The sequence below is a fragment of the Cucumis melo genome, chromosome 9, assembly GCF_025177605.1.
Source record: "Cucumis melo cultivar AY chromosome 9, USDA_Cmelo_AY_1.0, whole genome shotgun sequence".
Taxonomy (NCBI): domain Eukaryota; kingdom Viridiplantae; phylum Streptophyta; class Magnoliopsida; order Cucurbitales; family Cucurbitaceae; genus Cucumis; species Cucumis melo.
The window spans coordinates 22002376-22030064 of record NC_066865.1 but is presented as its reverse complement, the minus strand read 5'-3'; the positions used below and the strand labels follow the sequence as shown (position 1 = coordinate 22030064).

The 27689-nt window shown below is 33.5% G+C and overlaps 4 protein-coding genes across 22 annotated transcripts; 1 reads left to right on the top strand and 3 right to left on the bottom strand.

Moving 5' to 3' along the window:
• Window positions 1-111: 111 nt before the first annotated feature.
• On the bottom strand, window positions 112-6100 carry LOC103482569 (uncharacterized). Of its 7 annotated transcripts, none has more exons than XR_007823539.1 (8): window positions 5845-6100; window positions 5681-5742; window positions 4518-4651; window positions 3351-4422; window positions 1884-2011; window positions 1211-1764; window positions 483-536; window positions 112-313 (listed from the first exon to the last, which is right to left on the bottom strand). XR_007823539.1 is itself a non-coding variant. In XM_051089809.1 (7 exons), the coding sequence occupies exons 4-6, from the start codon at window positions 4203-4205 to the stop codon at window positions 509-511; spliced, it is 1011 nt and encodes a 336-aa protein (XP_050945766.1). In that variant the 5' UTR covers window positions 4206-4422; window positions 4518-4651; window positions 5681-5742; window positions 5845-6100; the 3' UTR covers window positions 112-313; window positions 483-508. The 7 variants fall into 7 exon arrangements, 2 of the variants coding, with proteins under 2 accessions (XP_050945766.1, XP_050945767.1); XR_007823540.1 differs by having other exon boundaries at window positions 1719-1764; XR_007823541.1 differs by having other exon boundaries at window positions 112-309; window positions 1719-1764.
• Window positions 6101-6693: 593 nt separating this feature from the next.
• LOC103482570 (U-box domain-containing protein 35-like) lies at window positions 6694-13983 on the bottom strand. Of its 3 annotated transcripts, none has more exons than XM_008438795.3 (10): window positions 13527-13983; window positions 12704-12930; window positions 11964-12085; window positions 11771-11892; window positions 11335-11525; window positions 10466-10794; window positions 9609-9710; window positions 8883-9311; window positions 7808-8557; window positions 6694-7219 (listed from the first exon to the last, which is right to left on the bottom strand). In XM_008438795.3, exons 2-10 carry the CDS (start codon window positions 12900-12902, stop codon window positions 7037-7039), a joined length of 2427 nt encoding a protein of 808 aa, XP_008437017.1. In that variant the 5' UTR covers window positions 12903-12930; window positions 13527-13983; the 3' UTR covers window positions 6694-7036. The 3 variants fall into 3 exon arrangements, with proteins under 3 accessions (XP_008437017.1, XP_050945765.1, XP_008437016.1); XM_051089808.1 differs by having other exon boundaries at window positions 11964-12121; window positions 13527-13972; XM_008438794.3 differs by lacking the exon at window positions 13527-13983 and adding an exon at window positions 13064-13509 and having other exon boundaries at window positions 11964-12121.
• Window positions 13984-17373: 3390 nt separating this feature from the next.
• Window positions 17374-27004, bottom strand: LOC103482566 (ceramide kinase). Of its 10 annotated transcripts, none has more exons than XM_008438784.3 (12): window positions 26616-26998; window positions 25829-25984; window positions 25568-25735; window positions 25199-25291; window positions 24989-25081; window positions 24267-24480; window positions 23601-23700; window positions 22232-22381; window positions 21391-21492; window positions 20960-21277; window positions 20748-20814; window positions 17374-17742 (listed from the first exon to the last, which is right to left on the bottom strand). In XM_008438784.3, exons 1-12 carry the CDS (start codon window positions 26781-26783, stop codon window positions 17605-17607), a joined length of 1767 nt encoding a protein of 588 aa, XP_008437006.2. In that variant the 5' UTR covers window positions 26784-26998; the 3' UTR covers window positions 17374-17604. The 10 variants fall into 10 exon arrangements, with proteins under 10 accessions (XP_008437006.2, XP_008437007.2, XP_008437008.2 ...); XM_008438785.2 differs by having other exon boundaries at window positions 23601-23697; XM_008438786.2 differs by having other exon boundaries at window positions 24372-24480; window positions 26616-26997.
• LOC103482565 (multiple organellar RNA editing factor 8, chloroplastic/mitochondrial-like) lies at window positions 19148-20600 on the top strand. Of its 2 annotated transcripts, XM_051089807.1 has the most exons (2): window positions 19148-19995; window positions 20062-20600. In XM_051089807.1, the coding sequence occupies exons 1-2, from the start codon at window positions 19206-19208 to the stop codon at window positions 20355-20357; spliced, it is 1086 nt and encodes a 361-aa protein (XP_050945764.1). In that variant the 5' UTR covers window positions 19148-19205; the 3' UTR covers window positions 20358-20600. The 2 variants fall into 2 exon arrangements, with proteins under 2 accessions (XP_050945764.1, XP_008437005.2); XM_008438783.3 differs by having other exon boundaries at window positions 19206-20600.
• Window positions 27005-27689: the final 685 nt, after the last annotated feature.

Here is a 27689-nt window from a genome sequence, read left to right as displayed (position 1 = left end):
TTCCAACAATAGATTTATGTATCAAACCGTAACTCCACCATCAAGTGTGCATACTTGCACACAAGTCGGTTCTAATTTCGAAAAGCAAGTTGTAGTCATAAATCAGAAAAATAAAAAAAAAGCATTGAAGTTTCAAATTATCAACCACCATGAATCGAAAGAATAACACGAGTTCTTTGAAAGTAATGCTAGCCACTTATAGTTACAAAAGAAATGTACAAGATGCATCTAAGGTGATAAAGAAGTCATATACAACCTATGGATTGGCACCAAATTTCTAACTATGTATCCTCATTGGTTCCTCCATTGCTACCTGATGGAAAATTTAAAGGGTGAGTAAAAAAAATAGAAGTCTAAATGAGTTGTAAGTTTATAAGAAAATTAATCTCACAACTTCTCTAAATGATGCATAACTACTGATTTCGTGAAAAAGCCATACCAATGTTCAATAATAAAACATAATAGTAAAATAAACTACTCACAGCACTACCGACGTTCATGCTTTGAATCATAAGCTAATCAATTTCCCGTCCAGCCTGAAATTCCAAGAATCATAACAAAATTCATTCACCAACAAAGTAATAGAAAATCTAAAACATCAGCTAAACTTCATATTAGACACTTTTTTGTAGCGAAAACAAAAGACTTTCAACTCTATTACACAAACTTTTCAACTCTAATTAAACATAAGCCATCTGTTGAACTTTAAATTCACAATCCTCTCCCATCCATTTTTTTTACCAAAGTACATTTCGTTCTCAAACATGTTTAAATAAGATTCTCTTCCCTCAAACTTTTTTATTTCTTCCCTCGTAATGAGAGAAAATTTCTCTTCAAACCCCACGTGAATGGCCTCAATTCTTCCTCCATTAAACCATTTGTACACCCATTCTTCATTTTTTTACTTTCTTTTTGCTAAGATTTCCTTCCTCTTTCTTCTTTTCCCACTTTCCTCTACTTCCCTCCATAATCAGCCACGCAAGTATCTCTTCATCTTCAAATTCATTTATTTCTTTGGCCAATTGACATTTTTAATCTTAACCCTTTTGAAGTTTTGTTTTGTAAATTTGGACCCTTATGAAAACCTTTGTTTTTTTAACCCCTTTAATTTTTCCAAAAAAAAAAAAAAAAAAAAACGTAAAATTACAATTGCCCTTGAGAGATTCCAAGAGTCACAATAACTCTCTCTTCACTTCATTTGAAACCTTACCCCTTCCACTTCCTTGCCATTTTCTACTACGATTTTGGTCTGATTTCATTGCTCACTTTCAAGATAATTCCGGATTTGTCATCTCATGATCAGATAATTCTAGATTTTGACCGGATTTCTTACTGTTCTAAATTTTGAACAACGGTGTGAATACCGGTCAATACCCGGTCAAACCTGATCATGAGATGACAAGTCCGGAATTATCTTGCAAGTCAAGAAAATCTGACCGAGATCAAGGTAGAAAATGGCAAGGAAATGGAAAGGATAAGGTCGAAACGAAGTGGAGAGAAGGGGAGTGAAGAAAGGAAGTTCGTGTAACTTTTGAAATCTCAAGGGCAACATTGTAATTTTAAATTTTTTGAAAGGTTGAAAGGGTAAAAAAAACAAAGTTTTCCAAAAGAGTTAAAAACGACAATTGCCCTCTTCTTTTTCAACAAAATTTCACAAAACGAAGTAACTAATACCACACACTTATTTCCAAACGCTAAAACGTCAGTACGAATCTTACAAATGTTGTATGCGCTATCAAAAAAATGCTTCTCCCCTTGGGTGATCTGTATGGGAAAAATTACAAGAGAACATCCATATAAGTTCATTGCATTGTCTCTAAGTCTGCTATAGAGTTCCAAGACTGAGTAGAACTGAAAGAACAGCAAATCCCAAGAAAACGTACCATTTTCTTTTGGGGTCATAGCCGCCATTTTTCTGGGAGAGCGTGCAACCATTTTCCTTCTTTTCATTACTACTATCCGGTGCAGTTAATCTAATTTCAGGGCCATAACAATGCTGAAGATTATGTACCTGAAAGAAGTTTCAAAATCTAGAACAGTAAGGAAAAAAATGCTAAATAATATTCCTGGTCAAAGGTTATAAATCAGAGAAAGACATGCATGTGTAGAGCTCAAATTGTTTACAGAGAATCCTTTTGTTTCTCAATTAAATTCTTTTTTTTTTTTTTTTAAAAAGGACAAAGAACTAAACAAAAAGAAATACATAGCACACAGTTTTCTTTCCTCTTTCCAAAAATCCCAATAAGAGCATACCTCAACTAGTTAAAAGCTTCGTTAGTCGTATGTCTTAAACATTAGATATCAGTATCCTCAATCCCAAAACTTGAATTACAAACATATTTCATCAAAACTGGCAAAAACAGCATGTAGAATTGGATTTCACTCCCATCATGTTTTCAACAATTAGGATAGAATTTAAAATATCTGACTTAATAATACATCTCCCCCTGCCTCAAAAATATGCTTCTTCCAAATACTGCCTTAAGAACATCATAAGAAATTATAGAGGCTGCCAATTCAACAATTATTCCATTTCGGGAATCTCAGTTATAAGATGACATCAATGATAGGAATCATGAGTGAGAAGAGATTCAGCTCCAACGTTAAGGCATACAATTATGTAATTAATTAAATATGATCACAATTCTCGTACACATAGAAAACAGTCATAAGACTGACCACAAACAAACACTGAGAAGTTTGAATTGAGATGATGATATAACTAGTAGGGACTAGAACAAAATTTATTGTTTCATTCACAATAGTGAAGTGAAACAATACAAACATAAGTTCTTCATACTATGGTAAAGAAATAAAATACCAATCCACATTTTCAATATTTCCACAAATTAAAGATTCAAAAACATTGATTGGTGGGAACAAATTTTACGAAGAATTGTAAACAAAAATATTGCCAAGATGAAAATAAATACTAATAATAAGACTTTACAACATCAACAAACATGAATTACTTACTTATTAACCCAAATCACTTAAATAATCATTAGGAGTTTCATGACTTTTATTGATTTTTCCACATGTATACATGCTAGTCTATCGGCATATGCATGACACTAAAACAAGGTAGTTAACATAGAAACATGAAGCAGCAATTATTTTAGAGACCCATTTAAACAGATCAACATTCTTTAAGAATGCATATGAAAAGTGATAAAGGGGAAGAAAACACATTAACAATACGCATAAAATAAAAACAGAACAGACACACAAGTGTGAATTAAATCTATATAAAGACCAGTAATCAACAATCATTTCGCAATGAAAAAACAAAAAACTAGCTAGAAATTGGACGTGTACAATCAAGAGAGTATCAAAATAATTAATCTTACTTTATTCAATGGTTTGAGAGATTCCTTTCCATGTATTTGTTGTTTGTTCAAATGAAAGCGCTCCTCTGAACCCCAAACTTTGGTTTTCTTACTAGCGGAAACAATCCTATCAGGAAGGTCATTCATTTCAGAGGACTGCTTTCTCTTCTTCCTTCCATAGCTCCTCAACTTACACTTCTTGTCCTTCACCTTCCATACACTTTTCCTTCTGAAAATTAGTTTGTCAGACTTCCACACATCGTCGCTAGTATCTATGACTGTGACCTCGCTTTTTGAGTATCCTTTAAGTTCCTTCTCACACTTCTCATCCCACACCTCTTCCTCTACAACCTTCAGGCACACATTTTGTGCCATATCCGACCCAGAATCGGTGCAACCTTTTGAGCTATTATCAGAGTTTGATGAGAGGATGTTATCTTCTTTCTGCAGGCAACACAGATTCTTTGCATCTGCATAGTCCACATTAGCAATAGAGGGAATGGAGCAAATCTTGGGGTTGGACTGTTTCCTAGGGTACTTTTTGCTACAACATTTGGAATTACGAGAGGCACCACCCATATTGAAGAGGTCAGAGAGGATGTCGGTAATGATTTCAAATGAAGATGGGTTTCCGTTTTCAATGGGAGAGTTGGAGGAAGAGTTGTCTTGATGCTGAGAATTGAGATTAGCGTCAGAGTGGGGGTCAGCCCGAGTGGAATGGGGGTTAGAATCCGAAAGCGAACACGGATTATCAAGGTTTTGGTCAGTAAGGAAGTGATCAAGTTCAAGATTATCGGTGATTGGAAAACCCTTGTTGGAACGCAGACGATCCAACCAATTAGGACCAGCTTTGCCAGCTCGTACCGAACAAAGCATTGGAATTACAACTCAAAAATTGAAGAACAGAGAAGAAGATAAAGTGAGGCAAGAAAAACAAATTCTTGACCACGTCCTGAAGGCAAGATAAATACACACAAAGAGGATCATTCATACACTGATTGTGATTCCATCGCCGAAAGGAGCCACAACGTTGTTGGAGCAAATGAGCTCACTGGTAGACATGACTATCGTAGGGCCTAACAGCCACGAAGACCTACGAATTAAACAATCAACACTCAAAAGGAAGCTAAAAATGATAGGAAGAGAAGTGCAGGATTGATAAATGAAGATCTTGGAGGAGCAACATACCAAGAGACTATTTGGAGCCAAGTATGATAATTGTCATAGCTCTAACTTCGAGGATGCCATATATTGGGCAAAGGTGGATTAGGATTTTTCATGATCCCTCGACATTGAACCAACTTTGGGTGCATTTGGATTGCCTGTGAAAAAAAATTGTTTTCTAAAAATGAATTTTTTAAAACACATTTTATAAAAACTGTTTAGAATTTAAACACTGATGTGTTCGGTTATATTCTCCCATAAGTGTTTATATACATAAATTTGTTTAATTTGTAATACAGCAAGATGCTTATGCTAATGTCAAATTACCATAACAGACTATTCCACACCATGAACTAATTTCATAAAGAAACATATACATTGAAATCAATTGCACACTACTTGAAATTAATAGAGGTACAACCAAACGTTATATCATTATTTTTTTAATGATTTTTTTTCTTGGCCAACTAAATTTTACATATGTCTTGAAATTAAATAAATTATCATAAAACGAAAACTTGACCTCCAACAACAAGACATTAAAAATAATAATTTTTTCCTAGACAAATAATGTGAACTAAACACAAGAAGTTGTGGAACTCGATCACATTCATCCATCTTCATTTCTCAAACTGAACCTCCATATTCTTCATTAATGTCTCCCTGATTTCTTTCATCACTTGAAGGTAGTAGTATCTCATCGTAATTATAATTCATAAGACTTCAACTCAAAATCTATTTTTGAATGAACACTTGTAAAGTTAAGAAAACCCATCAAACTCCTATAAATGTCCATTTTGTCCACTCCCTTTCAAAGTTTCAGCAACAAGCATGAATAAATGTGTATGTTGTAATATTATCTCACAGGCTTAAATAAAGAACAAAAACATCTCCAATCTATTTAACTGACATTCTGGCAATACGAGTATAAAAACATAGTAGAAGCCTTCTTTAAAGTTCAAGTTGACCAATACTCAACCAATTATAGGAACTTTAGTACAAAAACATTTCCAAATTTGGTGGTCATATCTAGTTCAATTGGCAATACGAGGAAAGATTGCAGTTAAACAGTGTAGAAGCCTTCTTTAAATTGAGATTTTAGAGACCCTCGCATCCTCAAAAAAGAAGATAGACAGAAACATAAGTGAATACAACATCTAAGAAGAATTTTGGAGCTTAATGCTTACCAAAAAGTTGCTAAAACAACCTTAATCACCTTGGACAACACCTTGAAAATCTTCAAATCAACCTAGTTATCCAAAACAATTATAGGTATATTAAAATTTAGACCAAAACTAAATGGGTATTTAAGAACTTTTAAGAAAACCCACGATATCAAGATAAACATTACCCTCAACCACAAATCCAGCGACGGCAGCGAGGGAGGCAATAGCTGAGGACGACAGTAGTGGTGTGTAGTTGAAGAAAACCGTGAGGGTCAGGGAAATAAAGGGAGAAGAAAATACAGAAACTTGCCGGCGGCGACGGGCGGACGACGACTGGGCAGACGCGATCTGCTGCGCGAGAGTGGGTGTGACGACGCGCGCGAGGGAGAGAGTTAGATGGGGGCTGCTGAGTTTTTCTTTTTTTGCTTTCATTAAACTTAGAAAATGAAATGTAAAGAGATTTGTTCTTTTTTATAAATTGACTCACAATTTAAACTAAAATAATTATCAAATTTTGAAGTGTTAATTTTTTAAAATTTAAAACTAAATAGCAACAGTTTTGTTTGAAATTGTCCAAAATATTGAAATTAGCTCTTGTAAACTGTTTTCTTTCATATTTTTATATCCGTGAGCGTTCGAGTTCACTTATTTATCTCTAGAAAATTAATTTCTAAGTAGATGATCACTATGAACTAAATCTATAAACTCTTAGTTGGTGGAAGTCTTTCTTTTTTATCACTGTCAACCCATTTATGGTTGAATTATGCCTTTTCCAAGGTTTTTTTTTTTAAAACTTATTTTAAGAAAACAATCCTTTTCTTTTTTAAAAAGAAAGATGGTTTAGTTTTATGCAAAAATAATAAGCATAAAACTACTAGGGTAAGATGTAGCCAACTACTTTAAGTGAATAGGTAAACTTATCGAAGAGTACAAGTATATAAAAAATACTATAAAATCATCACATAGAGATTTATGTGGTTCATTGAGGGTAGATAGAGAAAAAACAATTTTATTATGAGAGAAGAATTCAAAAATACAAAATAGTGGGACTTTAGAATTAAATTCTAGAATCAAAACGACATTCATCTATACATTTTGAAATGAAACTAATTAAGAGAACAATATACAATAATTTATACATCACCTTCTGCTAAAAAAGAAAAAACAAAACAAAACTGAAATTTACATTATATGACAGCATTTTGTATTTTAGTTAACTTTCCTACATCAGGATCACATCCTTTCTTGCAAATCAAGGTTTCCTATAAACGCTAAAAGAAATATGATGAGGATTGAAATTGAAAGTAAAATAGTGGCTTCTAAGACACTTTCAAGTGCTGAACTTTTCAGTTCAAACCTTAAAAATGGATGTTGGTATTAACTTCTTTTGGAGTTCCACTCAACAATTGCAGAGAGCAGACTATAATTTGGTATTAAGTTCTTATCTGGCAACGGCAACTTTGTCATCGGTGAGTTATCGTTCTTCTGAAGCCACTTCTCTATTGCCTGACGATCGTATGTGTACCCATCCGCCGCAACACAAGGGTCATTCATCACGTCCTGTCCAGACAGCAGTTTCAGGAAAAATATATGTTTAAGAAACAAAACAAATGAATTTCCAACAAGAGAAAGCCTGAATAGTTTTTATATTTTGAGTTCAGCATTAGTTAAAAGAATTTGAACCTTTTAACTTCTTAGCACATTCTAAAGGGCGTGAATTTCTAGTAATCAAACACTAAGTTGATTAGGTCTTCTGGGTTATAAATAGTAGGAGAAAGTATGGGTAGAGGTGTGGAGAATTTGGTGAGCAATTGGGGTCGAGGTGAAGATACTCAGCCGTCTAGAATGTGCTAAGGAGTTTTGGTTCTCATTTCCTTTCTTGTAACCGTTCTTAGCTTGTTATCATTTTTGTTGATTTTCCTTGAAGTAAATATATAACAAAATGGTGTTTCCCTTGTAGTCTCTTGGATATTTGTGTTTTTAGTTGGGATTTTCTGTTAGCGGGAAAGTTGAATCCTAACAAACACCTTAACCAGTTGAGCTATGATTCCTTCCTATACTATCTTTATCCGACTTACATTTAGAAACTTTCTAGAGACATGTTCACCAACTATAAAAAAAAAAAAAATTGTAAAACAATAGTCATACCTGAAGTATTGGACAGATGAAATGGTTAGGAATTGCAGCTGGAACTTTGGAGGCAAAATTTCGAGCCTCATCAGCAACTTTTTTCAGTGTCATCAACAAGGGAAGTACTTGGTCCTTCAAGTCAGGCCTATCTTTACGTTGCATCTCGGCACAGCGAAGTCCTAATCTTGCCAATTCATACGTCTCTTCGAGGGGCCAATGCCCAGCCTCTATATCCAGAACCTTAATTAAATTGCTGTTATCAATGGCTGTTTCCACCACATGGGTTAGTGCTACTGCTGGTTTTGCAGTAAGTAACTGCAAGATCACCATTCCAAAAGCATAGACATCAGACTTCGGTGAGATTAATCCAGTTCGTTGATACTCAGGATCTATGTAACAGAGAGTCCCAACTGGTCCACTATTCATGAATGCAGTAGACATTGAAGGATCTGAATTAAACACTGTAGAAAGACCGACATCGCCAATTTTACTCACAAGGTTTTGGTCAAGTAAGATGTTTGCTGGTTTAAGATCACGGTGGATTATTGATTTTGGTTTTGAGCTGTGAAGAAAGACAAGAGCAGAGGCTATTTCCCAAGCAATTCGAAACCTCTCATACCATGGGATTGCAGGTGTATTGCCTCTGCGGTACAACCTATCCTCCAAGCTACCATTTTCCATGTACTCATAAACTAGACAATTCTTATCCGGACAAGCACCAAGGAGTAGTAGTAGATGGGGATGATGGATTCTGCTCAAGACTTCTAGCTGAAAGTCAACAGAGGACATAAAAATTGATTCAAACTGAGAATTTATATCGTGAATTGTGGTGGTGAATGATGGATAACAAAAAAACAAGCAAATTCAGATAGCGCAAGAACTTAGTTGTGAAAATTCTGCTGATTTTGGATAATGATGCAATGAATTCAAGCATCTATTTGAGATAGTTGAGCATAGGCAAATAGGGACGAGAAGACCTCAGCTATGGCATTAAGGGCATAACTAGAACTTACAAGGCCAACTTTCATCGGAAGTGTAACCAAATCCTAGAATCAACAAGTTTTCTATATGTCCTTTCGAATAATTCACTCACCTCCTGAAGCAATTGCATCTGTTTGTGACTATCTCTAGAATGAAGAACCTTCACTGCTACAGTTGTATGATGCAAACTGCACTTATAAACTGTTCCATGTGCTCCCATTCCAATCTTAAGATCCTCAGAGAAAGATAATGTGGCAGAAACAATATCTTCCCACTGAAAATGTTGATATTGCTGCAGAGGTCCTTGAAGAGCATTCTCATGCTTTCCCTTCTCTTTGGCATCTTGAAGAGCTTTTGTCTCTGCTTCCTTCCTATAGATGCCCTCTCTTTCGGCGCGTTCTTTTACATACTTTGCTTCTCTTCTCAAAGCTTCATGTTTCACTCTCTCTTCCCTTGCAAATTCTTTGGCGGCCACCACTTTGTTGTTGATCTCTTCGAGCTTCCTAGCTTCCTCAGATCGTTGCTTATTTAGATGGTTCAGCTGATCACAAACAATAACGAGGTGACTTGTACCATGTCTTAATTGAAATATGTTCTGTTATAAGTTTTTGTTCCTAACGAAAAATGGTTGGTCAAATGAGATTACAGATTAAACCTTCCCTAGAAGCCCACAAAAGAGAAAGGCACTTGGTATGTTGCCTAGACTGGCATAGGAGAGATTGTCAAAATGGTCCTACTTGAAGATAATATAATCATCTATCTCTAACCATGAAATGAAAACTAGGAGAGAATATTATTCATAGCTTCTAAAATGGTAAATTAAAAAAATGGCATCTACCTCTCGAGAGGCATCAATCGTCTCTCGTTGGGCAATTGCATACATTCCTCTCGCATGTCTTAGTTCGATTCTCAACTTTTCAAGCTCAAAGCTGACGTCCGCCTGCCAATTCGAGTGAACAGCTTACATATACTTATATCATAGTAACATCAAATAAATGAATGTCAGAATGAAACTTGTATCCTAGAAGTCTTCATAGTGCGAAAAAAGAACTTGTGGATTCGAACTATTGATGAATGGCTTGATGTCTAGCACACATGAAACCGGGTCCTCCTGCCAATGAGGAATGATGGCAAATGATCCCAGGATTCTACATCCTTTCAGATGCAAATGTATGTAGTTTGGAATACAATCTTTCCTTTCCATGATTACAAAATTCATCTCTAACAGAAACAGAATTCAATTCTTATGATCTGACCTTATCAAAACTCGAACGTTACTCTCAAAGCTGAACAAAACTTTCCTCAAAGGATGTGCTTTTATAGAATAAAGTGAATATTATTTCACCCCGTCAAAAGAACTTGACAAGTAGGCCATAAGCAATATTTTCTGTAGAGAGATATTTCATTGATTACTAAATCATTAAAGGAATACGTAATCTCTCAACCCCCATGGTGAATTACAAAAAGACTCTCCAAGAAGGAAAAAAAGGAAGAAAGACTTAAAGCCTAAAGTGGATACAAAATGTTTACACCATTAAAAGCCATTAGAAAAATACGAGATGCATACAATTATCCAAGGATAAATGAAGAAACAATCATTTGGCTCAAGCCAAGGAGACCAAAAGATTAGCAAAGGTAACACATGAGTGATTAATTGAAATGACAACAAGCCAAGGCAAATAGCAGATGGATTACCTGACTTTCACATGAGGAATAATCATTAAAAGCGCCTGAAGATGAAGCTTCATCAGAAATCCAAGACTGGTTCTCTGTTGGCGAGCTTTTACTACTAGAGGCTCGACTCAATGTTTGTGTGCAGTCTGAAACATGGGAAGAAGAGCGAACACCATCCACCACCTCAATGTCAATGGATTGACATCTAGAATGGTCGGCTTTAATGAGGCTAGGTTTTTTTGTAAGAAGAGGTTGATTAATGGTTGAAAGAGCTTGAAATCGTTGTAATGGTAGGGAAGGGGAAGGAGAAGGGAAATGAGAGTAGGAGGTAGTTAAGCTCGAACTGCCATCTGCATCAAGAAAAAAGACGAACTGAATACAACAAATTTTATTCTCAATCATTTCCCCCTAGTTTTATCTCCTAAACCAATCTTAATAAATGAACACATCTTCTACGAGTATAGTTTAATTGGTTAAACCAGTGAGTTGGAGACTTTATAAGCTATGGAAGTTAGAATCTTAAACAAAAGGCAAAGGTAATGGGCACAAATTCCATCACGCTTATCCACTACTTATAATTAATAAGCTGAGTACCGACCAACTTAATCCTTACAGACACCAAAATCTTGAAGATAAACATCGTAAAATGTAAGCACAAAAGAAAAAACAAAAAAACATTTAGCAAACAACCACTGTCTCTGCTTAAATGCAGGTGAACCTTTACAGATGCAATTGTATAGCCTCCAAATATGAATTAACTCATGATTAGCCACCAAGCTTTCAAATATTCTTTAAGTGGTTATTTTTTCATCTAATACTTCAAAAGTAGTAGACTTGCATGTTAAACCAAAATATGTATGGAAATCAAAGCTCAACTAAGTAACGGCTACCTGTAAGGGAGCTAGATGTATAGCTCGAGTAGCTACTTGCAGAACTTTCTTCACTCGCATCATCTCTAATGCTCACGTCCGTATCCATATCAGGTGGTCGTATTGAGGCTAGTTTTCCTTTTGAAATAGCATACACTGTACAATATCTAGGTGCAAGGGCTGATATTCTTGAGGATAGACCGCTTAGTTTCCTACATAAAATGTCATCCAGACACAAGAGAGTTAACAACAGAAAAATATGAGAAAATAAACATAATACTATGTTTTGGTACATATTTCATCTATAATTCACCATTCAACAAAACATTCTGTTATGTGAACTTGACTCGTTTCAAATAGACTTAAGGTGTAACAGTAAAGATAAATGTTAATAACCTGCTAATAAAGTTAAATTTCAAATAATTCAGTAGGATCATGCTAGAAGGTAATTAATTACCTTGAGAATAATCCCTGTGATGAAACTCCTATAACAAGCTTGTTGATTGAACACTTTGTAACCTCTTCTATTATTGCATCGACTACATCATCTGCTTCAAGAGTTACAACATCAACATGAACCTACATTTGGAAAGAATATTTGAGTTCTTCCTGTTTTCCTACCCACAATTCAAATTAGAGTAAGGCTGGACCTTTCGCTGAGCAAACATCTTCTTAAATGGAAGAAGTTTTTCGCTTGTCTGCCACCAGATTTCTTTCCTATAAGCCACAGCGACGTCCTCACGAACTTGTGAAACTGGAATTGCGTTTCCCACTGCATCAACATTGGTATATAGCTTGAATATGCAATCTAGGCAAAGTCTAGCGTTAGCCACAAGAATGTATGAGGAAAACTTGATGACCGTTTTGCATTAAATGAAGAATAAAGAATTTGTGTCACATGTGCATCCTCCATGTATTAGTAAACGCCATCATAAAAACAAACAACATAAGAAATTTAAAAATATAAAAACGATTGCAATGTAGCTTTGTTCAAGGTTACATTGTGAGGGTAGATTTGCAGAAATATTGGGGATGCTACACTGAATTCCCTCCTCGAATTAAACTAACATTATGCAAGAAAGCTCATGGATAATCTCAAGATGGTCAAAGAAGTGTCTTTTTTCAATTTTCACTAGAAGGAACTAGCATAAAGTGAACAATAATGATCAAAATTTGATAAAACGTCAACTTTGTACACACAGCACTCTCTAATTAGTGTTATCAAATAAAAGCAATGTTTCACTTTAATGTTGCAGAGAAGGAAATATTCATTTCAAAGTATTTTCCTAGTCAATAGCTTAGCAACCTTACATCCAATTTAAAATACCAAAAACACATTCCATCTTTACCAAAAAAAAAAAAAAAAAAAAAAAAAATTTACATGGCTTACTTGGAGTTGGGACACTAGTAATCCTTGGGAAGAAGTGCAGCAACTTGAAATCAATGATGCCCTCGGGTAGAAACTTTTCCAATGACCACCTAATTATATATTTACTGTTTTTCTTCCCACTGATAGCAACGGCTACAACTGGAGAAGAGGAAGGCAGCAACATATGATTTTTCTTGGCTTGATCTGCCGTCACCTCCATAATTATGCAACTCTTAGCATCAAACCTCCTAAGCAATGGAGGAAGCAATTCAGTTATGTACACAAATCAAATCAACAACAAAAAAGAAAATCAGAATGCATAGTTTAACCTAAAATAGGACTCAAGGAATAATAATTCAAAATGACTCGTTTTTGGTGTACCTTCTATCTAAGATATCAAATTAGATATCTTGTATAACATTGTATGTTGGGGGAAAAACCTCCCTCTACTACTACATGAAGAACAAGCAGAAAAATAACAAAGAAATTCAAAGAAAGCAACAAAACTAGGAACACAAGAATTAACAAGCTCGAAACCAGAAAAAAAATCACAAACCAGAAGGAAATTCCACTAATTTAGAGCATTTGTACTACTCAAACTCTTTAATCTCACTCACAAACTAGAGAATAAAAAAATAAACTGGAATGAGTCTTACAATAAAACCCCACCAAAAATAACAACAAATGAGGAATTCCCAGTTCACCAATTAAAACCAAAACAGAAAACAAGTCCCAGCTGCTTAAAATGCCCAACAAAAATAAAAAATAAAAACAACCCAGTTAAGTTTCCTCTCAGCAAGAAGCAAATACAAAAAAAAAATGGGTAGATAAAATGACACAGTACCCTCCACAGGCAGAATTTCCCGTTAGAGATGCCCAAGTTCGCCGTCCCTCGAAAACCAAAAGAAAAAAAAAAAAAGAAAAAAAAAAAAGAAAAACAGCTGCGTTTGAAAGTCTAATGATAATCTAAAAGAAAAGGATGGGAATCGTATTAGTGTGGGAAAAGGAAGAAATGGGGAAATGGGTCAAATTGTTTTTGGTCTTCCATTCTTCATTTCTCAACAATTCGCAGAGAAATGAAGTTAGACTTTTCAAGATGATGATGAAGTTCTATAGTAATAACTACTCAAATTTGGCGTCAAGGAATAAGAACTAATATTTCATTAGACATGCTGTGCTCCCTCCTCTTGTAGTGTGGTGCAGCAAAGGAACCATAAATCACCATGTGAAAACAGAAGGAACCAATTTTGTTTACAAAATCAAAGTTTTATTCTTGGAGAGCTCTATCATTAAGCCATAAAATTTCATCGGTGGATCAAGTTCAACTCATGCTTAAAACTTTGTTTCAAATTTGTGAATGCGTAACTTTGACTTTGATAAGAATATTAGAATTTCTTATATTTTCTTTTTAGAAAATTGCTAAAATGAAATAAATAATATACTTAAAAAAATATATCGATCTATAGCCGGCTTTTAGGGTCACATCTGTTTGTCGTTTCAACGATCGTATCAATTTAAAACCTAAACTTATGTATATATATATTTCTTTTGTATAAAAATGATATCTTAATCTTTCATAAATTAGTCGATTTAGACTCTTAAATAAATTTTTAAAATTTTTTTTGCATGTAGTCTACTTTTTAATTTTACAAATCGACATTTGAAGAAATCTACACACATTCAAAGTTAACCCATAAATGATTTGCAAAGGTAATCATCATAACATATATGTAAATTGATTGGTTTTCAAGAATTAAAATTTTAATTTGATTCAAATTATAAGTTTTCCATGATATTAGACGAAATAAATTTATATTAAGCATGCCGTTAGAGTTTAAATTAAAGTTAATAAAAAATTGCTACCTCAATCAAAATTTGCCAACATAACTAAGAATAAAATGGATGAACGAACCATTTTCCAAACTTTAGGGACTAAAGTGTTCCTTTTGAAACTTAAGAACTAAATAGACACAAACTTCAAACTTTAAGGATCAAAAATGCATTTTACCCATTTTTTTCATTTACTTACTTTTATAATATCATATCGTAAGTAAAGATCCTTTTTAAATATTTTCTTTGTATTATTGAGAAGAAAAAAAAAACCATTGCACATTTCTAATAATCCACATTCAATTATGCAAAATGAAGCCAAAATTAGAAGGAGACAAGGCTCGTAATATCAATTCTAAAGTTAGAAATCGATTGTAATGAATTTAAGAAAAGTCAATACCACAACTGTCTTTGTGAATTTTTCTTTTTTACTTTTCTAAATTATAAGGGAATGATTATAAGAAAACAAAAGTCAATAAAAAAGGGTCTTTTTTTCAACATCTTTATTTTTTTGAGACATTCAAATTTATTTTCTAATAATGTTAAATTCTGGAGGTTGGAAGTTTGTTGTTAAGTAGTTAAGATCAAACCTACATTCAAACTTTTAATAGACATAAACAATAAACAATAAAGTTTGTGCATTTATTTTGTAATTTGAATATCATAACAAAGTTTTAGGATTTAGGGTTGTATTATTACTACTCACGAGCCGATAAGTTTCTATGTAATGGGGTTTCTTCTTCTTCTTCTTCTTTTTTTGCTTAAGCTCTTATTTAGTCAGAGAAGTTTAATTTCTAAAATATTAACTTAAGTACACATCAATTACTATTTTAAATTTGTATAAGGGTCGACTTTTTATTCTTGAAAAAAACATCTTTATATTTTACATTAAATAATAGGATTGATTAGGTACATAACTTTTTTCTTTTTATGGGATCGAGATAAGATGTGTTGTTTTAAAATTTCAGTATTTTTTAGTTCAACAGCTCACGAAATTAGAATCAAATAATCAACTTTTTTTTAGAAAAAACAAAAGCATTTAATTAAACAACCAATAACCTAAGTCGTGATCACCAACAAGGAGCCAAATCCAATGATAGAATGTCAAAAATTTAGAACTTACAATAAAAAAAAAAAAAAAAAAACCTATAGGAAAGAGAACTTTTGCTTGAAAGATAAGAATTTTATAACGTAAGAAAGATAATAAATAATAACTAGAGTTTTAAGTCGTGAATTTAACGATGTGTCAATTTAAACATAATTTCGTTAATAAAATATCAAGAATCATGATTGAATTTTTTTAAAACAATTTGAGAATAGTTGAAAGGCTTATTTTATGGCAATATGGAAATTTAATAATGCCTTAAATAAACAACTAGTAATTTAAAAAAAAAAAAAGAATTAAAAAACTCAACAAACAAATAACTTTGTGGAAAAATTGCACAGAAATATATTATTTGTTTCAAAGTGTCTCTATCTAGTGAAATACCATAGTGGTAGATATAATGAAGTTTATTATATAATATGAAATTATTTACTTTAAAATATATTTCTAAATTAAAATGAAAAGTAAACATTTGAATATTGTTATATCTCTTCTTCAAAGTCTATGGAATATAATATGGTTACTTGAAAGACTTAGAAAATGCATGCCATAATAAAATTTAAAATTCAACTCTTCGCTCTTTTCAAAACCTAATAATTTTTTTAAAAAATAATAAAGTGGAATGCTCGAGTGTATCTCGAAATGCATATATTTCATCTTACTATTATCATGCTCATAAAAAAATGAATCAAAATATTTGGAAAAGAAGATGAAAAATTTTATCGTATGTCAAATTACGATTAAACAATTTGGTGAGATGCACAAATCCACGTAAGTTATTTTTCTAATAAAAACTTTAAATTTTAAAAGAATATACTTGTTTGAAAAATATTCTTATATTTTTAAATGTTATATTAATACCTTCATATTTTTTTAAAAAATGTTTAAAATACAAGTAATTTTATCAATATAAGAACGGTCCAAATACGAAATTTTTAGTACTATTGTAATACGTACAAGTTTTCATACTACCTCTATTCATTATTTGTCACAAGAGTAAAATTTAAGGATTAAATGAAATCCGAGAAATAAAGAAAGAAAAAACTAATATATCATTTAATGACGTGTTAAATTATGAATAGAAGTAGTAGGTACTACAAAATATAACAATTTAATGAGTTCAACCAACTAAACCTATACTCGAGACCATATTGAAAGCAACACTATAGTTTACTTAATATAAACAAAGGCATAGATTGTAGGAGTAAAGTCTAATATAGTGAGATAGAAGACAAGTCATATGTTTGAGTAATTACTTCTAAAGTCACATAAACATATCTCTCATACAAAACTATATGCCAAAATCGATGGGCATTTATGAACAAATACTTCAAAAACAACATTACAAATTTAATACTTTCAATCTTTTGAGCACTCTATACATTGCAGTTAAAGCTTTTTACCTTACTATGGATTCGATCCCCTTTCTACTTAATTCAATTCTCTGCAATCAACAGTTAATTAATAATAAAAACACATCGTTTTCATTCAACGGAAACTATATGATGATTAAAACAATGATTTATTCTTATGCTTTATTCGTTGACTTGGTGACATTTAAAGTAAGATCGCTTCCGATTCAACTTGAAAACTGTTTGTTTAGTCTAACATAACCGAATCGATTCGATTCTCTTATTTGTTTAGCTTTTTCTTATTGCATATCACGTTTTTGTTACTATTTAAAAGAAAAAGTTTCCTTATTACTTATTCAACCATAGCTATCGTTCGGTATATTCCAAAGTCTTTGAGTGTAAGATTACGAAACAAGCAAAAAATTTATTAGCAAATAAGCATAACTTTGGAAACAAGAAACAAAGATGTTACCAAGCATGCTTTAAATAATGCAAATTGTACATTCACAGTAATCACATCCTTTCAAAGACTGGTATATTTCATTCGACCCCGACTGAAAAACGAACCATATTCTTCTTTCGTTTACAAAACTCGAAAGGAGTAGAGAAGAGTATATTGTATAAGAATACCTAATTCAAACTTCAGGGCCAGAAGCAAACAAGGATATAAGGCCACGAAATACTTGTGCTGAAAGTTGGTGTGCTTCAAACAGCTCCCCATCCAAATTCCAAACACTTTGATCACCAAATGAAGTGAATGTAAAAGCTGTAGTCTACACGATCCAACAAATAAATTAGAAAAACAAACGATCAAATAAATTAACTTCGATCACTTGCTTAGTTTAGTGAGTTATTATAGTCCACATCGAGTTCTCAAATATTACAACTCACACTTAATTACAACAAAACCGAAAATCTTCGTTATCTATGGTTTTTACACTAAAAAATGTAGGCTAATATAGCGAACTTCTAACATGGATTGTAATGACCAATTCGGTGTCTTAAATGACCCTTAAAAGGTTTCGATGCATTTCTAAACCTATGTTATATAATCTCCTAATATTAGTTAAATGATTATGTGACATGACTATTTGAACAAGCACAAACGGTAGAAAGTCATGAATAGGTGGAGAAAATAAAGTGACAAATGTAATATAATTAAGTAATATATCAAAATCTATTAACTAATCTAATACCACTAATTCGTCTAATTGTTGATTTTCTGTTTTTGAATTTGTTGATTTATTGAGATAAAATAATGAATATTTATCTCATAAACACATTTTCTCGTTATTTAGTTATTAGTAATAGAGGTGATAGTTAGTTTGGTATTATATGGAGCTAACCAAGAATCAAATCAAACTAATTGGTTGGTTTTATTTAGATCGAGTTATTATTGGTTTGGTTCTCCATTTGTCATTTTTCTTTTATTTTTTTATTTTTTATTTTTGCAGTAATAATTAAAATATTAAAAGAAACCTAACAAAGAGTATATTTAAGATAATATATATATATTATTGATTCGATTCGAGTTAGATTTTGATTGATTTTATGAAAAATAAATCCGAACCAATAATTTTATTTTAAATTTTCAATTTTTTTTTAAATAATGTGTTTTTTAAAAGTAGTGTCAAAATATAAGACAAGTTATTAACAAAAATAGGGTAAAACGAAAAATGAATGGCAAAAATAATTCTAGAATTAGATTTTATATTTTTTAAGAACATATCTAACAATATATCTAATTTGGAAAGATATTTTTGAAAATTGAAAATTGGAATTTGGAAATATATTTAATAAGGAAAGATATTTTTGAAAATTAATATTCGGAGGTTTAAATATTTAATAATATATTTTGTCAATACATATTTTTTTAAAAAATTGGAGATTGAAATTGGAAAGAGATTTAATAAGGAAATGTATTTTTAAAAATTAAAAATTAAAATTTGAAAAAATATTTAATAAGAAAGATATTTTTAGAATTTAGAGATTTGAATATTTAATATATATTAAAAAATAGTTTGCATTATTTGAAAAAGAAAAACGCATTATTTAGACAAAAAATTGTTAGTCTTCTCATGATATAAAGATAGATGTCCAAATTTTATAGTTAAAAAACTAAACCAATTGATTGGTTTGGTTTGGTTTTCGATTTCGATTTCGATTTCGGTTTATTTCTAGCAAAAAGAAAACTACAAAAACCCGTCCCTCGTCTTTGTTTCATCCGTCTTCTCCCATGGCGACTCAGCTCTTCTTCTCTCGCTCTCTTCCTCCTAAAACCCTAATGTTGTCTTCTATGTTTTCTCGTTCGTTTCTCGCTACCACCGGAGTCACCATCTCCGCCTCTTCTCACTCCTCTTTCTCCCTTCTTCGCCGCTTCCGTCCCCTCGCTGCTATACCCGCCGCTGATTTCCGCCGTCTCTCTCCGGCCCCGACCGTAAAGGATTTCTCTACCCGTGTCGCTTCTTCGTCTCTCAATGATCCCAATCCCAACTGGTCTAATCGCACACCTAAGGAGACCATATTACTTGATGGGTGTGATTTCGAACACTGGCTCGTTGTCATGGAGAACCCAGATGAACAACTCACGAGGGATGAGATTATCGACAGCTATATCAAAACGCTTGCCATGGTTGTTGGAAGTGAGGAAGAAGCTAGGATGAAGATATACTCTGTTTCGACAAGATGCTACTTTGCATTTGGGTGCCTTGTTTCGGAAGAACTTTCTTACAAAATCAAAGAACTGCCTAAGGTTCGTTGGGTTCTTCCTGATTCATACTTGGATGTTAAGAACAAAAGTTATGGAGGGGAGCCTTTTATTGACGGAGAAGCTGTTCCTTATGATCCTAAGTACCATGAAGAATGGATTAGAAACGATGCTAGAGCTCGTGAGAGGAATACGCGCAATGGTAGACCTCGCAATTTTGATAGATCAAGAAACTTTGAGAGGAGGGAAAACAATCAAAATAGAGAATTCCCAAATGCTTCTCCCAATCAGCCACCGCCGCAAAACTTTAACAGACCACCTCCACCACCACCAAACAACTTTAACGGACCACCACCACCACCACCACCAAACAACTTTAACCGACCACCACCACCACCGAACAACTTTAACGGACCACCACCACCACCACCAAACAACTTTAACAGACCACCACCTCCACCGAACAACTTCAATAGACCACCACCAACGCCACCGAACAACTTTAACGGACCGCCACCACCACACAACCATGGGGGGCCACAGGCAAACAACTACTGGGGAGCACCACAGGCAAACAACTATGGTGGACCTTCAAACTCCGGCTGGACGCCGGCACAGAACAACTATGGAGGGGTGCAGCCTAATGCTGGTGGATTGTCTAACAATGTGCATAACAATTAACAAGAATTGTCAACTGGTCAGGGCAGTCTCAGACTTGCATTATTCATTAGTTGTTTTGAGTTACTTGGTGTTTGGTTCAAACCACAAATCCTAATGGTAATCGAGTATTTGCTTCTAGAGTTTAGTTTTGCTTTCTGAGTGGGCATATGCTTAAACCTGTTGGGTGTTCCAAATGCAAGTACAATTTAAAATAAACATCCATGAGATGATGTTAATATTCATAATGTTATGTTATCTTTGTTATGAAGCGCGCAATGATATCGTATCCTTAGACCTAGTAGCAAAAACTACATACAGTACAAGTACTAAGCAGACACCACCATCAAAGTAGTTCAAACTACGTTTGTTATTTAACTCGTGTTGAAATAAAGTTTGTTGGACTAAACATACCTTGTGATGTTCCACAAACTTGAAATCCATTGGATTTCCACCTTTTCTGGCCAGCTGAGTAAGGTGCCTATTCATATCCATTAAAAGGGGTTGTCAAAAGAATGAGAGAATCTCCAAACAAAAAATAGAAGTAAAGAATTGACAAATCCAGTGGATACTTATGAATGCAGCAGAAAAAGCTCAATCGACATGATCAACAGAGATTGTTTTACCAAAGATAGAGCGCATGGTGGCAGTCTCTGATCAAGATAAGATGCAGGAAGCCATCTGAAAGGTGAGCATCAGCTACCAAGCCGTCCGGTGCTTTTTCATTACGACAAGAGATTACAGCAGCACCAATACTTAGGAACCGTCCCTTGGATTTCAACCATCTAGTTTCATCCTGAAGTGAACTCGAGCCAGTATGAGAATGCTGCAAGTGTGGCCTTGTGTTACAAATACTACAATTGCTACGACATAGTACTCTTTTCCCATTTGCATTAGTGTCTTCTGACTTTGTATCTACATAGGCTACCTCTGCTTCGTATGAACTGTGAAAAATTAAAGCCATGAGTTTATTCGGTATGAAATGCAAAAGGCGTAAGTTTGATGACCGAGTTCGAAAGAAATTTAGATGTTTTCAAGTAAATCTGACTGAAGATACCTATGCCTCAAGAACACTCTTGTGCCAGCATAATCATAGCGTCTAGGCCCCATCCATCGTAATTTTTCACTCTCTGCAATGACATCTCCATAAAATCCATATCTGAAAAAAAAAAATGCACAAATTTAAGGGGGGAAGCTTCCAAAAGTTCAACAAAATATGTCAACAAGCAGTAGCTGAAAGATTGTGCTTATTAAGGAAGTTATGCCACCAAACACCAAATTAATGCTTTAGTAGTTCAGAATTGCACGTTGTTTCTTAACAGAAAAAGTAGAGACAAACTTTTCATAAAATAAATTGTGCACGAATTATGCTTAGGCCTTAGAAAGACCATGATTTTCGTTCAGGAGGTATTTCTGGAAAGACCTATTTGTTCGTTTCCAGGTTCAATACCAAATCATAAATAAGCTCTACCAAGATTTGTCAATCATTTGGTACAGACATTTCTTCGTTTTTAGCAACAAAATTAACCAGAAGTAAGACCAAACTGAGAGTAAGCAGCATAAACAAAATGGATTTGTAAATGAGAAATAAAAGTTCATGTATTGCATGCCAACTGGAGTTTCAATCTGGAGATTTACTACTGCAACTAAAATTAGCCATATATGTACATATGCTTCTTTTGAATCAATAAACAGCAAACTTATAGCTAGTTTATTGTTCTTGCAAGAAGAAAATATGTTCTTGAAAGCCATTAAGTCTGCACACAACAAATCAACTTCCTGGAAGATAACAAACCAGAAGTAAAGAGTGGATAGAGTTGCGAAAAAGAAAAACTAATTCAATGAAAGCTTAATTATCATCCTATTTGAAGTATAACACAACGAAAATGAGAATGTACCCAGCAAAAGAAGCCGCATAGCGTACACAAGGATCAAACTTTGATGTTGGAGTCTTTTTCCACCTTACTACTTGAGCTATATCAAGGTGGACTCTTTTACCCAAGACAATTTGCAGGGTTGATGTAATAGGATCTCGGCATCCAGTAGAACTGCAAGGATAGAACAGCCTCAAAACTAATCCAAAAGAAGATTAATGATGAATGCAGTTAACTCCAGTAGAAACAGTATGCAATTTTCTACAACTTACAATACTTTTACCGCGAATAAATTAAAATCCTCCCATTTATTTGTATGAGTTCCATCACATTTTTGCAGTCTGCTTTGAGTCAACTCAAAACGAAAAAAGAAAAAAAAAACCGTCTAGTAACATTCACGAACACAAACCAGAAGGTGGTGCTTCAAAAGCAAGCAAAGGAATAGGGGCATCGGCTTGTCGATAGAGATAGATCTTTAATGACCAAAATATTATTCAACAAGAAACAATACTGTTTATTGACAAACCGGAACCCTAAAGCTAAGGTCTTTCCTTTTTCTTTTTCTTTTTTTTTCGTATTCTAAGAAGAAACAGAACTTTTTGTTGAAAAAATGAAAACAGAAGGATGTTCAAAAGATACAAACTTTTGAAGTGAGGAGAGAAAATAGAACAATAAATCAAAATTAAAAAGGAATGATTACAGCACCTAAATAAAAAATATATCATGTAAGCTAATAAAAAGATTAGAAAGAGAACACCATAGAGAAGTTTTGACACGAGCTGATTCAAAACGAAAAAACAAGGAAAGAGTGGATAGAGTAGCGAAAAAGAAAAACTAATTCAATGAAACACGAGCTGATTCAAGATAGACCTTCCACAAATATTTTGTTATAAACACCGACTGGCAGCTATAACGTATTATTACCCAGCTGGATTTTGGGTTTCAAGGTGTGACGGAGAAGAATTTGGCTGAAGGTTGAAAGATAGGAGGGGATTTCCAGCTCTCTCGAGAGTGCTGCAGTGTTTCGTGACTGTTATCTTTTCTATTTGCAATTGTTGTTTCTTTGTGTTATTTTGGCTTAGCAACTTTGATATCATTGTGAACGTGTGTTGTGGTGGAATTTACTTTTGAATATAACATCGAAACAGGGATCGTCCTCCTTATTTTTCTCTATCCTTTGTTGGGTGGTTTTACTAAGTGCAAGGTAGGGTAGATACCTAACAGATTGTAGTTAGAAGAGTCGCTAGAAAGATTACACGATATAGAAGCAAAAATGTTAAGTAGAATTTTTAATCTAACTCCTAAATACTAAAGAATTTTCATGCAGGAACTTAATATTGGACAATTAAATACAAGTTGATGTAGACATGAGTTGCAAGATAAGAAAAGGTACCACATCACAATAGCGTCTGTTGAACCTGCAGGAATGATTCCAAATCTAAACCATGTATGAAATGCTGAAAATTCAGAAGCATGGTCTGTTGAGTTCCCTGCTAAGAAGAATGAGAAGTGTTACAACTGAGTGACATCGGTTGAGGAGCAAAGAACCAGGGGACAGGTGAGGATTGAATATTGCCATTGAAATTTATTGGCTTCACCTCTAACAGTGATATATTCTATCCTGTGTCCCAAGAACCATCTTTACTCCCTGAATTTTAGATATATCTAATGACACATCAGTGAACTACCTATAACCAACAAACCAAATAATTAAGGCCTCATTTGGTAACGATTTTGTTTCAAGTTTCTTGTTTTTAAAAAGTAAACTTATAAAAACTATCATCTATATTTTCCTTGCTTAGTTTTTCTCTTCTCATAGAACTTTTGGAATTTTAGCCAAATTTAAATAAACAAAGAACAGGTTAATGTAAGGTGAAAGTTATTATTCTTTTCTTTTAGTTTTTCTTCCTTTTCTTAAGATTTATGCTATGATTTAAAAAAAAAAAAGATATGACAGTAAATAAGCATAAATTTTAAAAACAAAACTAAAAGCAAAAACATTATCAAATGAGCCCTATGATTTTCATTTGAAAAAGAAATGTTTTTCCAAAGTACATACAAGAAGTTGAGAGTCCTAATCCACCATGTTTAGCACTTGACAGGAGTGGTGCCTGATCTTCACTTCCATTGACAATTGCATTTATCGCTTCATTAGGATAGTTACCTTCAGTCTGCCGGCAGTCTATGATGTCTGAAGGCGTTGGTGGGTAATGTGCCAAATGCCTTGACAAAAGAAAACCATTGAGGATCTCATTGAAGAAACCATCTCCACCCTAGGGACAAATACAGCATAAAATAAGATAAACACAAACAGAGAGAAAGAGGAAGAGCAGGAACTTGCAAAATCTTTCAGAGGAAATATCAGTTATTTAGGTGACTGAAATATAGTTAAAACAAAATAAGAAGAATCAAACATCATGTATTTAGCCACAGTGTTATGACAACAAAGTTGGAGCACCAACAGACAAGCTTCTAGGTTTTACATTATCTAATACTATATGCCTTTAAAAATAGAAAAAATGAGCAGTATCATGTTCCCAAAAAAAAGCTCATTGCTCAAATTCGACGTTGGAATTGAAAAGATGCAAATTCTTTTTATTGGGGAATTACTTATTAAATAAGAAAAACTTCTGGAGCAATGCCATCTTTATAAGAGAAATGGAGGGTTGAAAACAAACAATACATATGATTGACTAATTGGCAATGCTCCACAATAATATAGCTTGACCTGATTTATCCATCTTGGAGTTAAATGTAAAAACGCAGAGATCTCTTACTTACAACAGCAACAATACCATCATACATTTTAAGGTCCTTGTTTGAAGTAGTTGCCATTACATCAAATGCATGATTTGCCCTTTCAGTCACAATCACCTGAAATCGGACAATTTTTTTTAACCACCATGAAGTGAAAGCATAAGATCAAATTGTGATTAATGCGTGTATTTGGTAACCGTACATACCATCACAAATATTAAAGCAAAGTTTTACCTTTGTGTTTATTTTAGCCCGTAAAAATATGGGAGCCACTGCTTCCCAGGTTCTACTTCCTATCCCTTTCCCACTCCTTGGATTAACAAAAACCTAGTACGCCAAAAAATGCTTAACAAGTATCAAAACACAATACTAGGTCACTTATATATATATTAACCAATCACCAGGAAAAGATGAGTAATTGGATCAAAATTTTGATTTAACAGATCAAAGATGTGAAACATTCATCTCGTCCAATTGAATAAGGATGTCCTGGATCTAACTTGCTGTTCTTTTGATAGACATAACAAGAAGCTCGAATTTTAAGTGTAGTAAATACCCCATCACAAACAAAATGGAAATTGGTTTATGGTTACCATAACTTACAAGAAGATTCTTTGGTCTCCCATCTTGAAGGACCAAAGATGCATCAATCTGATTTACCCACATCTGACATGTTTGCTGGTCTTCATGACCGAACGTAAATGTAGTCAGGACCCACTGAGCAGGCTGAGATTTTGATCTTTGAAAACTGTACACTGTAAATCTATACATCTGTTTCAATGGCAAATAACAGTAAGCATAAGGTATTAACACAATAAAAAATCTAAGGATGAAGAAACAATCAACAAATGAGCAATGAGAAACCTCATATTCATCACATAATATACAGCTTGGAGCAATTCCAAGTTTTGATTTTCGAATCACTCCAAAGTTGTCAAACTCAACACCATATACATCAGAAAACTTGACCTCTGCTGGAGCTTCAGGAGCAAGCTTAATGCCCAAACAATCTGAACCATCCTATCCAATTGAATTGTACAAAACTGATCTTAAGAAGATATTATATTTTTCATTAGCATCAGAATAAGAAAATCACTATCATTCCATTTTAAACAATATTAAACAAACCACTTCCCATATTTTGAGTTCAACAATTGCAAGGTGGAAACCATATCATCTCAGAGAACAATTGATGCTTATCCACTAATTAGACGCAGATCGACCCCACTTTCCATACATCAATAAAAAAAGATAGAGGAATAAGATAGGCATAGAACCTATAAAAGCCAATGGAAAGTCCCAAATTAGCTAGACAAGGATAAGTGAAATGCAATATCTTCAAAAGTACAGCCATTTTGGGTAAAGGACAAAACAAAAGACAGCACAATATCATATTCATACCATCGAGAAAATATGAAGATACATTGTTTGTTCCTAATACATGAAATGAAAATAAAAAAGATGTGTCCATAAACACTCCTCAACATAAAAACGCTAACATATGTTTCACCCAATAAGAGAAACCAATGACCCACATGAAGCAAAGACGAAAAGATGAACAGGGATCAAAGAAACAAGAACCATAGAAAGAATCCAAGAATGTGGGTCAAATTCAAATTTGAGGAAACCCACATAGAGAAGAAGAAATTACAGTTTCAGGGGAGTCAACCGATTCCCAGAACAAGCCATCTGAATTGGAAGTGAGTAAGACATCGCCGAAGCCATCCAAGAAGAAAATCGATTTCAGAATCAACGTTTGGTGATGATTTGGGATAGATTCACCACCTCCCATGGCGGAGCAGCTTTGTTCCCGCTCCATTGAAGAAATGGGAAGAACTTCAAATGGCGCTGATTCTGAAACCTACAAATTGGCTGGTTGTTGGTTGAACATCCATTTTAGTAAGCAAAAGTCATAAGGGAAACGCTGTGTTTCAGCTGAGAATCAGAGGACGTCAATGGATCTTGAAACGAAGAAGAAACGACTCAACACGTGTTCATAAATTTGGAGGAAAAAAAAAATGATAAAATCCAAATAAGAAAAAAAAATCACATTTTTGGAAATAACTAAACGAGTAAGAACATTGGATGGCTTGGTCGCTTTGAAAATGGATCGAGATTTTTCTATTTCTTTTCTTCTTGTGGATAAATTATACCTTTAAATCTTTGTGTCAAATTAGACGCTGCATTTCAAAACAAAACCAACAATGAAAATCGTTAATTATAAATCGAGATGTTAAATTTAATTTTTCTTAAATGTTGATGATTAACCGATTGATCAACTAAAATTTTATTTTCGTTCATCCTTACAAGTTAGTTGATCGAGTCATTTCTTAACACTAATGAGGAATGTAGATAGAACATGCATTTTACCACCATAACTTTGTTATTAACCTCGATTCCTTCATTAATGGAATTTTGATTTCTTTTTATTTAAAAAGAACTCCAACCAAGTATATAATGTACTACTTTTTGATCATGGGATAGTTGTAATTATGAAATTCTTTCATTTTGTTTTAACATATCTATTAATTTGAAAGCTCTAACATTAGTCTCTGAATTATTTTTAGTTAAACAAATTGAATTTTGATGATTTGAATCTTTCATCTATGCTATCTATCATAACTAATGAAAACTATGTTCGAACTAAGTTGTAATTTAATATTATTATGAACCGATTAAATTTAGTAATTATCATTTATTAATATTAAATTAATACTATATATAT